General features: G+C 43.6%; 1 protein-coding gene across 17 annotated transcripts in view; it reads right to left on the bottom strand.

Annotated features, from left to right (window-relative positions):
- Positions 1 to 14,749, bottom strand: part of DOCK9 (dedicator of cytokinesis 9) — a 284,352-nt gene that overhangs the window by 89,606 nt on the left and 179,997 nt on the right. For all 17 annotated transcript variants that reach the window (XM_044927109.2, XM_044927115.2, XM_044927118.2 and 14 more), the window contains exons 10-17: positions 11,583 to 11,657; positions 10,175 to 10,315; positions 9,649 to 9,852; positions 9,139 to 9,261; positions 4,604 to 4,686; positions 3,544 to 3,666; positions 292 to 371; positions 26 to 213 (exon numbers count right to left, since the gene is read on the bottom strand). In XM_044927109.2, coding sequence (XP_044783044.2) covers positions 26 to 213; positions 292 to 371; positions 3,544 to 3,666; positions 4,604 to 4,686; positions 9,139 to 9,261; positions 9,649 to 9,852; positions 10,175 to 10,315; positions 11,583 to 11,657 — 1,017 coding nt within the window. The remainder of the gene's footprint in view (positions 1 to 25; positions 214 to 291; positions 372 to 3,543; positions 3,667 to 4,603; positions 4,687 to 9,138; positions 9,262 to 9,648; positions 9,853 to 10,174; positions 10,316 to 11,582; positions 11,658 to 14,749) is intronic.

Below are 14,749 nucleotides of genomic sequence, written 5' to 3'. Positions count from 1 at the left end.
ATAAAAACTCAATTTTGGCACTCACCTTGGCAAAAGACTTTTGACTGTCATATTTCAAGGACTTAGGATAAACATACAGGTGATTGTTGTAGATGGTGTAAGGTTGAGTGTGTTTAGGGATGCAGGGTACAAATTCCTCCACCTCAAACGTAATCGGCATTTTAGTACAGGTTTCAAATTGCTTTGTAGGAATGTATGATGAGTTGACATAATCTAAAAGAAAAAATTAAACAAACTGAAGTAAAAACCAAACAAAAGCTGGTCTGTTTATTACACAGAAGGTACACTTACTAGGAAAGTCTGAGGAAACGTTATCAATTGTAATGTCTAGATTGCCCAAAATCACGGGGAGTTTAGCCATCTTCTCAGGTCTACAAATAAGAGAAGAGAAAAGTCAAACAAGTTAGTTAGCTCTGAATTCTAGAGCAGCACTTCCTAGAGAAATATAATGCAAGCCACAAAAATAATTTTAAACTTCATAGAAGCTACACTTAAAAAGAAACAGGTAAAATTAGTTTTTAAAATATTTTATTTAAACCAATAATATATTAAAAATATTATCTCAGTATGCAACAAGTATAAAAAGTACATTCTAGTTCTTTGAAACCAGACGTGTATTTTATACTTCGAGCTCATCTCCGCAGGACATATATTTCAAATACTAGACGGTCACACGTGGCTAGTGGCTGCTGCGCTGGGCACCACAAGCCCAGATAAGAATATTGACAAAGTGCTACAGTGGAGATTTTCCTGAACCACTCCATTCTCAACATACATTCTTGGCTCAAATAGAATTAAGAAAGTTCAGGAGCCATCTGAGGCTCCATTGTCTAGTGAAATGCTGGATATAAAGAAGGTGCTGAGTGAATTGTCTGGTGTCTGTATTTGGTCTGACTCCATCCAATACAGGGGTGTCCTCTGTGCCAGTCCTGACAAGCATGCCCTCAGCCCTTCCTAGTGACAAGGAAACCTTCAACATAGCCATTTTGACACCCAGATTGCTCTTCCTTACAGCCGGGTAAAATTTACCTCGCTGAAGCTTTCACTCATCAAGGAGCCTAGTTAAATTTCTCTAACACTTTTTAAATCATTAATAGACAGCTATCACATCTTCCTGAAGTCCTTGCTTCTCAGTCCTTTTGGGTCTTCCTCCAATGCCATCTCTCTCCCCTAAATACACCCCATTTATATCATGGCTCCCAGAACTGTATCAGTAAGGTCCAGCGGGGCCTGAACAGGTTGGGTAGAGCAGCTGCCTGGTTTGAACAATATACCTTTCTACTGATGCAGCCAAAAGTCTACTACTTTTACACAGTCACACCACTCCAGTGAGGCACATTAAATATACAGTCACCTAAAATAACTATATCTTTTTTTATATGCTTTACTATCTTGTTATATCTCTCCATCCTGTCTTTATACAATTATGTTTTTAGAAATCAAAACAGGATTTGATTTTTGTCCCAATGAAATTTTACCTTTTTACGACTGAGTCATTTGTAGTTGATCAAGACCCTCCTAAATCCAGATTCTGCTGCTGCTAAGTCGCTTCAGTCGTGTACGACTCTATGCGACCCCATAGAAGGCAGCCCACCAGGCTCCCCCGTCCCTGGGATTCTCCAGGCAAGAACACTGGAGTGGGTTGCCATTTCCTTCTCCAATGTAGGAAAGTGAAAAGTGAAAGTGAAGTCGCTCAGTCGTGTCCGACTCTTAGCGACCCCATGGACTGCAGTCTTCCAGGCTCCTCCGTCCATGGGATTTTCCAGGCAAGAGTACTGGAGTGGGGTGCCACTGCCTTCTCCAAAATACATATGTCACGAAGACATTCATCAGCACTTTACATTCTCATAAAAGTCTCATGAAGATACTGCGCAGACTATTGCCAAGAAGCAGCTCCCTCTCAAACCCCTAGAAGCCCATTGCCAGACTGAGACTAGCCACCCGTCACCCCTCCTCGCATCTGGTTACTCCAGCACTGAACAATTTTTCACTCTCTCATACTTCTCTGACTTCTTGGTCATCTTGGAATATGTGCTTTACATTCTTCTGTCGAACCAGCTTAGTGACCCAAGTAAAAAAGGAGAGGCAGAAATCTGGTTAGGATGACTAGTTCCCAGAACACAGGATGCTGCCTCCTGTATTCTTCCTCAGAAGCCACCTGTTTAATAACATCTTTGAGATCCCTGGCAAGAAGCATCACAGCTCAGTGGCTCACAGATTCAGCATTTGGTTGAATTGTTCCCAGTTTTGAAAAGTTCCCAACTCTTGTTTTTAAGATTCCTCAGACATCATCATTGTTGTCTTGAGCAGTCTCACGGTCAAGATATCTTGCGGTTCTGTTCATGTGAACCTGGATGTCCCTAATGGTTCCAAATTCTTGCTCCCACATGACTACAGCCTATGATGAATGTCATCATCTTTGCCCCTGACCAGCCCCAACTAATGGAATCACTTTATCTCAGGGTTCCTCTCATTTCCACCAGCCTTTTGTATACATCTGTAAACCTCGTGCAGAAACTAACAGCATCATCACCTAAACTACCCAATATGGTAGCATTTAAAGAAGATCTGCATTTTAAAGAAAATGTTCTATTTTTATACTTGGCTTTCAGATCCCCTGCAGAAATAAGACACACAACTGTGAGCAAATCAAATAAATATAAAATATTGCATCCCTCTTCTTAGACGGATGCTTCTTGGAGCACACATGCCAGCAATACCATCTCTCTGACAGGATTACTTTCTGACTAAATCTTGGACTCGCTCCTCTGATGATCACCACAAGGGGGAGGGGCAACATGGCTCATGAGCTTTGACAGCTATTTTCTAAACACTAGGGCAGCTTCAGAACATGTTTCTCGTCCACTGCTAAATGACTTTTGAGAGAATCACGGGAGCAGAAACTATAGCTTTGGATACAAGCTGGGGTCCAAGCCACCGACATGTGATTATTTTTTGTTAAAAAAAAAAAAAAAAGGAAAGAAAATAAAGCAACACTAAGGTTTAAAAAAAAAAAATGAAAAAGGAATTCTCTACTTCCCTAACTCAAGTGTGACAAACACTCAAAGACACAGTGGCATTTCTTCGGATTCATAATGAAAAAGGACTGCAGCCTCCCTCATGGTACTGCATCTTCTGTGCTTGACAGCACTGGGTCCCTATTTCCAGGTTTCTCAGTCTCTCGCTGACCTTCTGGACCACTCTCTCCCCAGGAAACCCTTCCTACGGGAGGCCTGGTGCACAGGGAGAACCACCCCGTGCTCGGGACCAGTGGAGGCCTGTGATCTTAGCTGCTTGGCCGTAGGCTCTCTGCTCGTACCACGTTTTCACTGATGGCCCTGCAAACTTCACCCTCCAAGCACCACCCAGGAAGCCAGACTGTGAGCCGAAACCACCCCCAAACGGGGTCACTTTGGGCAGGGTGTGGGGTTCAAGCTAACCAGCCAAGGGAGTGACTTCTGACACAGGGCTGCCCACCCCCATCTCATACAGTAACTTCTGTTTCTCTGGTGTAGAAGAAACAGGCAAGGCCTTGAGACTCACTTCCGAAAGTCTGCAAGTAACTTGAGCATGTCTTCATTGGATAGCTTATTGCTGTCTTGCTTGTAGAGAGCAGAAAACCTGGCGCTTTTGTCAAGGTTTCCAGATGCATCCTTAAACAACGTCCTGAAATAGCAGAACGACATGTCTAAGCTGAGTTTCCAAGTGACCAAAATAAATCCACAGCTGGACTCTGGTTTCTAAGTGAAGACTAATTGTCATTCCACTGGCTATGGCCAGCAGAAATCTCATTATCGAAAGACGAGGAAGGTATTTATGAGGATGAACACAGCTAACTCAATTTACATAGAAAATATTTCCAGCAAATGGCCTGCGCTTAGGAAATAACACACACAGCCAAATGCTTATGACTCAAAATACAAAGGTTCTGTGGGCCTCACTGACCGGGCTGCCACCCCCTTCCCAGCTGGAGGCGCGTGCTGGAACCCGGAGCCCCAGCTCTGCCACACACACTCCTGTCCATCCTGCCAGGGCTGACAGCGCCCTTCTCCAGCCAGCACCACCTTTCTCTGGGTCTCTAATAAATGATGTTTCAGATAGGCAGCTTGCTTGGTTTTCAGTTTGATTTAAATCTTCTGCTTCTGGACAACAAACAGAATGGGTTGGTCAGTCTGTCTGTCTGTCTCTCCATATAGCTGTACCTATATAAAAGGTATAAAGGATGTTCTCCTCCAGACTCCTGGACACAGCAGGGGAAGGAGAGGGTGGGACGAACTGAGAGGGTATCACTGACATATATACACTACCCTGTGTAAAACACACAGCTAGTGGGAAGCTGCTGCACAGCACAGGGAGCTCAGCCTGGTGCTCTGTGACGACCTGGAGGGGTGGCATGGGGGGTGGGCAGGCTCAAGTGGGAGGGGAACTAGGTACACATATAGCTGATTCACATTGTTGCATGGCAGAGACCACCACAACATTGTAAAGCAATTGTCCTCCAATTAAAACAATAAACCTAGAAAAAAAATGCAACTCCTTTAAAAAGTGACATGTACAAAAAACAATCAAAATACTTAAAAAAAAAAAAAGATGTTCCCCTTACCTTGCTGCCCAAGCAAATGGCATTCTGTACTGCCCTAGTCTTTGGCATGCCTGCTTGGCATTCTTCAGAACCTTCTGAGCAACCTTAAAGACATCAGAGTAGAACTATGAGTTACTGTATCCCACTGAAGGGAGAATTGTGAACTACAGTTATTATCTCACAGTCACTGAACAAGCTCTTCCTGTAGTATCAGATGCATGGACAAGCACATCTAAATGTAACACAGCTGGATTCACTCTAGTGCAGAGGATTCTGTTCATCATATTCTCTAGCACGATTTCCAAAGAATATCAAATGAAAACTGTTTCCAAAATGTATGTTTTTTCTTTGGACTTCATAGGCAACAGGCATGCCATTTCATAGGCTTTTGTATTTCTTTATGACTAAGGGCTATGTAGTATAAGCCCCTGAGTTATCAGTAATTACTAGTACTTGGTATTCATGCCCCAATATATCCCATGGGAGTTTAAATGAGGACACTAATGAAAACACTAAGCTTAACAACTCTTAATGTGCACTGGCCTATGCAGACTTCCCAGATTTGGGGAGTATATGCTTGTTATTAAGGCATGATAGGTACTGACTTAAGTTAGGCCAGGGCTTTCAAACACCACATTTCTCTTTCTAGGTATAAATTACTGCTACTTTCACTTTGTCAAGATCACTTTTGGTTTGGGTGGGGGGTGGATTAACTCTAAAGTGCAGAGGGAAGCAGATTTAGTTTTGGCCTAAGATGCATGCATGGCAGGTCTCTTTATCAACAATACCCCTACCACTAAAGCAGATGACACCTAATATCCCCAGATTTTCTTGTTCTGGGATACTGCACTGTTACCACTACAAAGTCTGACTGATTCAGTCAGAGTAGAGTGTGAAGGGTCTTTTGCTATTGCTGTTCAGTCGCCAAGTCAGGTCCAACTCTTTGTGACCCCATGGACTGAAGCACACCAGGCTTTCTTGTCCCTCATCTCCTGGAGTTTGCCCAAGTTCATGTCCATTGAATTGATGATGCCATCCAGCCATCTCATCTTCTGATGCCCTCTTCTCCTTCTGCCCTCAATGTTTCCCAGCATCATGGTCTTTTCCAATGAGTCGGCTCTTTGCATCAGGTGGCCAAAGTACTGGAGCTTCAGCTTCAGCATCAGTCCTTCCAATGAATATTCAGGGTTGATTTCCTTTAGGATTGACTGGTTTGATCTCCTTGCAGTCCAAAGGACTCTCAAGAGTCTTCCCTAGCACCATAGTTCAAAAGCATCAACTCTTTAGCATTCAGACTTCTTTATGGTCCAACTCTTACATCCGTACCTGACTACAGATCTTTTACATTACTTAAGTAAATCAGAATCAAACCAACGTTGGGCAACATGCTGTACTGCCGGTGAACCAGTGTGAACTCTGCAGAGCTGCAGCATGGGTTCCACCGGGAGCTGGTCAGGAAAGCTAGGCCTCAGGCCCCACTTCAGACCTCCTGGGTCAGAACCTGAAATCTGACCAGAACTCTGGTGATCTGTGTGCACCACGTCTGAGAAGCGCTCATCTAGAAGACTCGGAAGGAGAACAACAGCATCCTGTCTGCTTCTGAGTCAAACCGAAACCAGCTGTGTGAGTCTGGACCACTGAATCTCTCTGGACTCTGCTTCCCTACCTGCAAAATGAAGAGCATGGGCTCGACTTGCCAGCATCCCTTCCAGCTACTAAATATGACAAGTGTACTGAAACCACGTTGGGGAACGGAGGCCTTCAAGAGTGATGATGGAAACACTTCTCCACTGAAACAGGTTTAGGATCCAGTCCCTCCCTTTCTCCTTCCAGGGGGGCACGTCCACACAAACTCGGAGATCATACAGTAGAATGGTCAGCCTTCCTGGAGTGGCCATTTTACTTGCACATTTTCAAGTAGAAACAATTGCTTTTAGGTTTTAACAATAATGACTGTGTTGTGGACTAAAATGAAATATTTGCATATGTTTCACTCTTGCCTGCAGTGAACTCTCAGATTTACTGAGGATGCACATGGAATACAATGCACGTGAAAGCCAGCGAAAAACTAGTGTGTGCCCTTTGGGTTTTTTCCCCCACTTTTCTTTTTTAAAAAAATCTGTTCATGGTGGACACCTACAGAGACTCCTCCCAAAAATTTCCTCCAAACCAATGATTTCCTCCAAACGATGCCCTAGGCCATCTTGGGAAACATGAAGAGACAATTTTTTTTTTTTTTTTACAGCTCAATTACAGCTCAGAGTTTTATTCGGCAAGCAAAGGAAAATACACCCTTGAGGTATGAGGGTGGGCCAACCCCAAAGGAGAGGCCATGAAGAGACAATTTTGATACACAGGAAAAAACTATCCCTCAGTAAAATCTCTACTGAAGCTTCTATTTTTACATAAGATGGCTGAGTCTTAATCTCTGCTTGAATTGACTGCTTTGGAGCTGTGGACGCATGGGAAAATGTACACATGGCTGAGCTTCACATCCCGTAAGTACGAAGGAGGAGTAAATTCAGCAGATGCTCAGTGGACACTGGGAAGAACGGCATCCTGCCTGCGAGGATACGTGGTTTTCGCACCAGCGTGAGCTGCCAAATTCCAAACCATGCACATGGCAGGCAGAAGCGGCCAAGCTGGTGCACACTAGCCTTGGAAACGTGTTGCGCACACAGCAGGGGAATAGATCTTATCCTGGGCATTCACTGATTATTAATCAAAACACCGAAGAGACTAAAAGAGCTTCTCATCCCAGGTTTTACAGACTTGATTTAAAAAATAAAACAGCTTCTCTCCAGATAAACTTGACTCAGCTTTTATCAGCCAGAAGGGCATCCTGTCTGAAGCTGTGTGCCTGGGTACATGGGCTCTTCCTTGATGGGGGCTGTAGTAATTGATGATGATGTCCCATTATATGTGTCAGTGGCTTGATTTACAGTCTCCCAGCACTGACTTGTACATTATCTGTTTGATCTTAGCACTGTTCTGAGGGAAGGGAGGGACAGGTAGCAGCACCATCTTTCAACTACACATGTGACACCCGGGGCCCAGAGAGGTCACATGACATGTCCAGGCTGGCTGGGCACTCAGCACCCAGGTCTCTGACTCCTAGGACCTGTCATTTAACAATCATCCTGCATCTTCGTGGACACGCCTGTGATGGACTGGTGACCACAGAGAGGAAGCTCTGAATCAGCTGAGAAGACCTCAGTGAGAGCCGCCAGGGTGTCCCGAATCCTGCTGACCAGTCTTTGTCAATCAATGTATCAGGGTCATCTCACAGATGATCAGTTATTAAAAAAAAAAATTGTTTAAGAAATAGAAGTACTGTAAAACTGGCACGAGCAGCACTCAAATGGTTGACTCAAACCAGGCAGCTCAATATGCTGGAAAGTGACAGTCATGTGTCTTTTGGCGACTCTGGCTGTGGGAAGCTGAGCAGGCAACTAAACCTTTGTAAATCTAAGTTTTTGGAAGTGTGACTTATGTCCACTCCTAGGTACCCCCAGGTACCGAACACTACACCAAAGTAATGAACACAGAGCACATACACCACATGTGTATTTCCCTTCCCTCTCCTGCCTCATGTCACTCTGCCTCTGCCACCAGAGCCCTGTCCCACCTGACAAAACACAAGTGGGCTCGATCGGCGGACACTACCGGCCAGACCATCCCAGCCAGGTCACCTCCTAGTCTCCGGACTCACATATAAGAGTAAATGGATCCAAATTTACATTTCCGGGACCTTGGACACATGCCAGCAAGTGGAAATGAATTCCATATAAATATAATATATGTACTTTTTAATGAAAGAAAGTTTACTATTAAGCTGGTAATTCCTTTGCCAGGATAGTCTAGCCAAATGAAGTATTTATTTATACATGGAATTACTTTTCACTGAAAACTGGACACACAAGGTTAACTCTTAAGAGTAAATCTACAAGAGTAGACAAACCTAGACAGCATATTAAAAAGCAGAGGCATTACTTTGCTAACAGAGGTCCATATAGTCAAAGCTATGGTTTTGCCCATAGTCATGTACAGATGTGAGAGCTGGACCATAAAGAAGGCTGAGTGCCAAGAATTGATGCTCTCAAACTGGGATGTTGGAGAAGACTCTTGAGAGTCCCTTGGACTGCAAAGAGATCAAACCAGTCAATACTAAAGGAAATCAACCCTGAATATTCATTGGAAAGACTGATGCTGAAGCTCTAATACTTTGGCCACCTGATACAAAGAACAGACTCATCAGAAAAGACAGTGATGCTGGAAAAGATTGAAGGCTCCAAGAGAAGGGGATGACAGAGGATGAGACGGTTGGATGGCATCACCAACTCAATGGACTGGGAGACACTGAAGGACAGGGAAACCCGGCATGCTGCAATCCATGGGTTGCAAAGAGTCGGACACGACTGAGTGATTGAACAAAGAACAGTGAAAGCTGTCTATTTCTTTTAGAACATAAATATGGCTTAACTGTGATTTCTTTAAGCATTTCTATTCCTATTTTTTTCCCCCACTGCTTTTTATCATCCCAAAGTCATCCATACCTTGGAGGAGTCGGAACTCTTCATGTATGGCTCAGCACCATGGGTGATGCTCCCCTGAAGTACTTTTTCAATTCTAGCCACAAGGAATATATCAGGATGAGGACACGTGACTGAAAATATCCCCTAGGGAACAAACCATCTTCTTTAGCGAGCAGAATTTACAGTCACATTAAACAAATCTCACGAACATTAAAGATTCTTAATCAGCAAACAGCAGAACTACTCAGAAGCACCCAGCACCAAACTGGTTAACTCAGCAACAAACAGTTCATCGTTCAATCAAAAAGGCCCTTTGGCGGAGGAGGCAACTAGCAGCAAGTTTAGAAAAAAAGAAATGAGAAGTCAAAAGCCATTTCTCTTTCAGCTTGCTTTGACAGCCTCGTGATATACGCAATCAATCTAATTAAGAGTCTCATTTACTCAAACTGCGCATTTTACGCTTCATTTATGTATTTACACAGCTTGCACAAGGTAAGCCTTAGCAGCGTGACCACTGGGCCAGCCCCCCACCTGCTTCGGGTACTGCATGGAGGCCTCGTGGAGGATGCCCAGCGGGGCAGGCGAGCTCTGCCGGTCGCCGTTCCTCAGAGACGGGGACGTGGTGGCCAGCATTTGCCGCACTGAGAAGTGGTTCAAGTCCACATGGAAATCGGCAGAAATCTTCCGGTTGCATTTTACGTCAAACAGGGACAGAGTGACAAAGAAAGGCTCGACCTGGACAAAACAAAACAATCCAGACCATCACTAGGGCTCAAACTGTTGGGACAAGAGAACGCTGCTATCAAAGAAGAGACGACTAGACCTGTGTGTGATTGCTGCTACAAGTTACTGCCAAAGTGCAACAGCCTCCCTCCCTGTCCTGTACCGTGAACGTCCTGTCTGGTGGCCCAAATGACCCTCTGCGCTCTGATCTCACCCTCCGTTCTCCAACACCAGGAACTAGGACTGCGTGACATGACCACACTGCAACGGGCTCACCTGAAACCTCGGAATGTGTTGTTTTTTTTTAATTTTAGTTTTTCAAAAGGAAAATTACGTTTGTAGTGGGCCCTTCTTCATTTTCGGCAACACAGCATTGCAAATTGAAAGATAAATCATTGCACTTGACGAGAATTCTTTTTCCAAACTTCTCTTCAAATGGCTTCACTTCTGGCTCAGCTGATGAGAAGTCAAGCTTCTTTAAAAGAAAATGCAAATATATAAATGTATTATGTTCCCACTAAGAAAAAAAATCCCATAATAAATGTATCCTAAGGAAACTGCTTAAAATATGGAAAAGCTATACATATTTATTTATGCAAACTGTGTTTACTATTTTATACATTTACGTAGTATATAATACTGGTCAAATAAATGATGGTATATCTACTCAATGACTGATTATTTAGAGCTTTAAAATTATTGTTATGAATAACTCAAGTGTTCATCAACTGAAGTACCTATAATCAAAATGTGGCATATACTATAAATCCAATGAAATATTACTCAGCCATAAAAAGGAATGAAGTTCTGACATATGTTACAACAAGGATGGTCCCTGAAGACATTATACTAAGCGGAACAAGCCAGACATGAAAAAGAAAATATCAAATGATTCCACATATATGAGCTTCCTAAACAGTTAAAATCTTAAAGACAGAAAGTAGAATAGAGGTTACTAAGGGTGAGGGGAAGGAGATACAGGGAGCTGTTGTTTAATGGGCACAGAGTTTCTGTTTGGGAGGATGGAAAAGTTCTGGAACGAGATCGTGCTGATACTTGTGCAATAATGTGACTCTACCTAATGCCAGTGAATAGTATGTTTAAATGGTTAAAGCGGTAAATTTTATATTGTGCATATTTCATCACACTAAACAAAAACCTATCCAAAAAACTATATGGTTTTGAAGTCTGAGAAGAGACAGAAATACTGATTATTAAATGGGGAAAAGAAGTTCTATTAAAAAAAAAAAAAGACAACAAATGAAGAAGAGGAAACTATGGGAGGAGACACAGCAGGACAGCTGGCCCTCCGAGCAGCCCTGTGTGTGGGCAGCCCTGGAGGCCCTCGCCACGTGTGTCTGGGGTGTTCTCAGGACACAGGTGTGCACAGAAGGATGGCAAGGCTTGTGTTTGGAACTGAGCTTGGGCCAATCAGGAAACAGTACCGTCTACTGGGCAACTGTAGAGATCATGTTATTTTCTTGGTGGTGGGTTTACGGGGTAAATTATATATGTTCTTTGTGGACTAGCACATCTTTGGATAAATCTCCTTCAATTTTCAACAATCCATGGAATATCAAATGAAATTACCAGTTTTTGTTTTCTCTCTTTCTCCTGAATTTTCTATATTATCATATTGCTTTTCATCCAAAATATATAAATAAGCAAACAAATAAGCAAGCAAATAACCTATCAAAGCTTTTCTTTCCTTGAACTAGTCTAAATATTAAAATACTTCTTACCTGAGCATCTGGGTCCAAGTAAAAAAGTTTAACTCTACTTTCACTTTTCAGTTTGATTTCTGCTTCTCTGGCACTCTGATAACAAGATAAAACAAAAAATAAAAATCACATTTAAAAACCTCCTTTTCTTACAGAGGTGTCTAAGTATGTTTGAAAGCTACCCCATCCTGAAGAGCCAGACGCTGGACAACTCTGCCCTCATCTTGGTGGGTCACCTGCACGTCAACGAACAAGGACAGACTATGTAAGTACTGTGGATAGGCGGTAAGGACAGACACAATGTAAGATCTGTGCGGGGAAAAGAGAAACTAAGACTTGATCCCTGCCCTTGTGAAGCTGACAATTGACTGGAGAGTCAAAACCAATGCAAATAAAGCAAAAGAGAATAATTAAACATTACCATCAGGAAAAGCTTCATAGAGTAATGAAATAGGTGACCAGCTCTGAATGAAGAGGTAGAATTTAGACAGCAAAAAGGAGGAAAACATGTGCATTTCAGATCAAATGAAAAGGATGCAGAGAAAGGATAGATAAGGACTCACAGTCCAGCCTGTGACTTGAGGGTAAAAGCAAAGGATGGGGAAGGAAGACGTTCTGGATGGTGGAATAAAGAAAACTATGGCAGATCTTGAGGGACAGCCATTGGTTTCGGTGGCAGGCAAGGGGGGAAATGCTGATTCATTCAATAAATATTCATGAGCACATATTCTATGTCAGGCTAGGGACACAAACATGAGTGAAGAGCAGTCCCTGTCCCCAAGGAATACCATCTGGGAAGACAGGATATGAATAGCAATACGAATGGCAAAGGAAACCGTGCATACAGCGAGCCAACCTGCACCAAGGGGTGGCCACGAGAAAGAGCTCCCAGAGGAAAGTCCATATCACAGGATAAGGACACTTGGCCAGAAAAGGAGAGAAGGGCGTTCTAAGCGGAGGGACTACAGGTATAAAAGCACAAGTTCACACTTGAGCAATGACCAAGTCATTCATTACAATGAATGGCACATGATGAAAAATGTAGAGAAATGAGTCAGGTTTGTATAGTGAGGCCTGGGGATTTCATTAAGAAACCAAAATCCAGAATCCAGAATCAAAAACTTGTGCAATATTTTTATCAGGGGAATTTACATTTTACAATAGATCTGCCCCACGGGTAGGGCTGAAGCAATGGATTAAAAAGGGAAAGACCAAGAGATCTACATGGTCTCTCCCGGGTTATGACAACAGGCTCCCAGCCTCACAGCAAGGCCCATAACAAACCCCACCTTCCTAGCCTTGGGTGGCCTGCTGGCTGACAATTAATCTGGGAGGAAGAGCAGGCTTATTGAGAAGGTGGTAGACTGGATTCTGGAGATGCCTGAGGGATTCCCAACTGGTAACATCCAGTAGACAGCCAGAAAGATGCAATGTGAACACAGGGTGGGGAGGAAGGCTGGAATCACAGACAAGGAGAACCTCAGCACAGAAGTCTTGGGGGGTGAGTGAGGGTCCCTGGGGAAAGTGTGAAAGCAAGTCTGTGGACGGAAACCCAGAAGCCCCAACACTGAAGGGATGGACAGAAGAAGAGAAGACACACAGCGGCAGCGATGGGGGCTGGAGCAGTGCGATCTGGGAACAGGCAGAAGAGGAAGCTTCTAGGAGAGTCACAGAAGTCATCTCCAGCCACATTATGCCTCACACCTGATGCCTCTAAATCTATACCCTGCTCTTCCTGGCAGTCAGAGCTCTTAATAAAACGTCCTCTCTCATCTGCTCCTTTGCTCAAAGATCATGAGTCACATCTCAGCACATGATCAGCAGAGACAACCACTGGAGAGGGCATCTAGTCCTCTCTGCTGGTAGCTTACCGAGGTCTATTATCACATTTCTAATCATGGCCAACTGGAAATTAAGTATCTTCTTCATTTTCCCAGCCATGGAGTTATTCGAAAATGTTTTTAGCCATGATGCAAGGCCTTCCCTGGTGGCTCAGACAGTAAAGAATCTACCTGTAATTCAATGACCCAAACTCCATCATGACTATATTTAAACAACTGTCTACATCGAGCAGAATGAAATGACCACCAGAATATCAGCTAAGAAACTGGATACTAGTTCTAGTTCAGTTGTGAACTAGCTGTGTGAACTTGAGCAAGCCACTCAGCCTCCCTGGACTTGATTTTCATTTCCAAGTAAACATATTCAACAAGGTGCTGGCTCAAGTCTCCTTCCATGACAAAGTTGATCTTGTTCCTCTCCCTGCAGCTTTTAAGGCTTCTGGAGGCTCAGGGGCCTTCCTACAGATCAGCTCATGCTTTTGCCCATTGCAGGGCAGCTGGGAGGTAGTGGACAAAGTTTGAAATCCATCAAGCCCATCATTTTCCCTGGTTTTTCACATCAAAAGGGCCAGAATATGTGCACGCAGAATATACTTAACTGAACCCAAAGAAGAATTTGCTTTACTTTGTCCATGAGGTTTCCTAACAAAAACATCAGTACTACATGCTGTGAGCCACCACCCACAGTGACACATTCTTTTCCTGAATTTCTGCTGGATTCTTTGAACAAGGGCAACCTTTATGATCTCAGACACTGGGGCACAACTGGCATAGTAGCAGGAGAGCGTGCTCTCACTCATGTCCAACTCTGCAATGCCATGGACTGCAGCCCACCAAGCTCCTCTGTCCATAGAATTTTCCAGGCAAAAATAGTGGAATCGGTTGCCATTTCCTACTCCAGGGGATCTTCCCGAACCAGGGATTGAACCCGAGTCTCCTATGTCTCCTGCATTGGCTGGCAGACTCTTTCCCATTGAGCCACCAGGGAATGGGTCCTTTATGTAGAAGCATTCCCCGGTGCCTTTCTGAAAGATGTTTGTTGATTCAAGCGGACTAGGAGATGAGAAATGAACAAAGCAGGAATGACTGCTAAGGGCTCCATATAATTGGAGGGCAAACAGGGATGCAGATACATTAAAAGAAAAAAAAAAAAAATCAACTAGCCAAAATAGACTCAAAGCATGCTGATGTTGCCACTAATATCCAAGAGATATATTCTTCACCAGAAAAACCACTTAATGGGGAAGAAGGGACAATGTTAGATGTAAAAATAACCTCAGAGTGTATACTCTACCTTACACACGTCAACAGCTCTGCTCTGAGATAGATAAAAAGCAGGCTCAGCTT

The sequence above is a fragment of the Bubalus bubalis genome, chromosome 13 (genome assembly GCF_019923935.1).
Source record: "Bubalus bubalis isolate 160015118507 breed Murrah chromosome 13, NDDB_SH_1, whole genome shotgun sequence".
Taxonomy (NCBI): Eukaryota; Metazoa; Chordata; class Mammalia; order Artiodactyla; family Bovidae; genus Bubalus; species Bubalus bubalis.
Note: the sequence above shows the minus strand (reverse complement) of the source record. Positions and strands in the feature narration are given on the sequence as shown.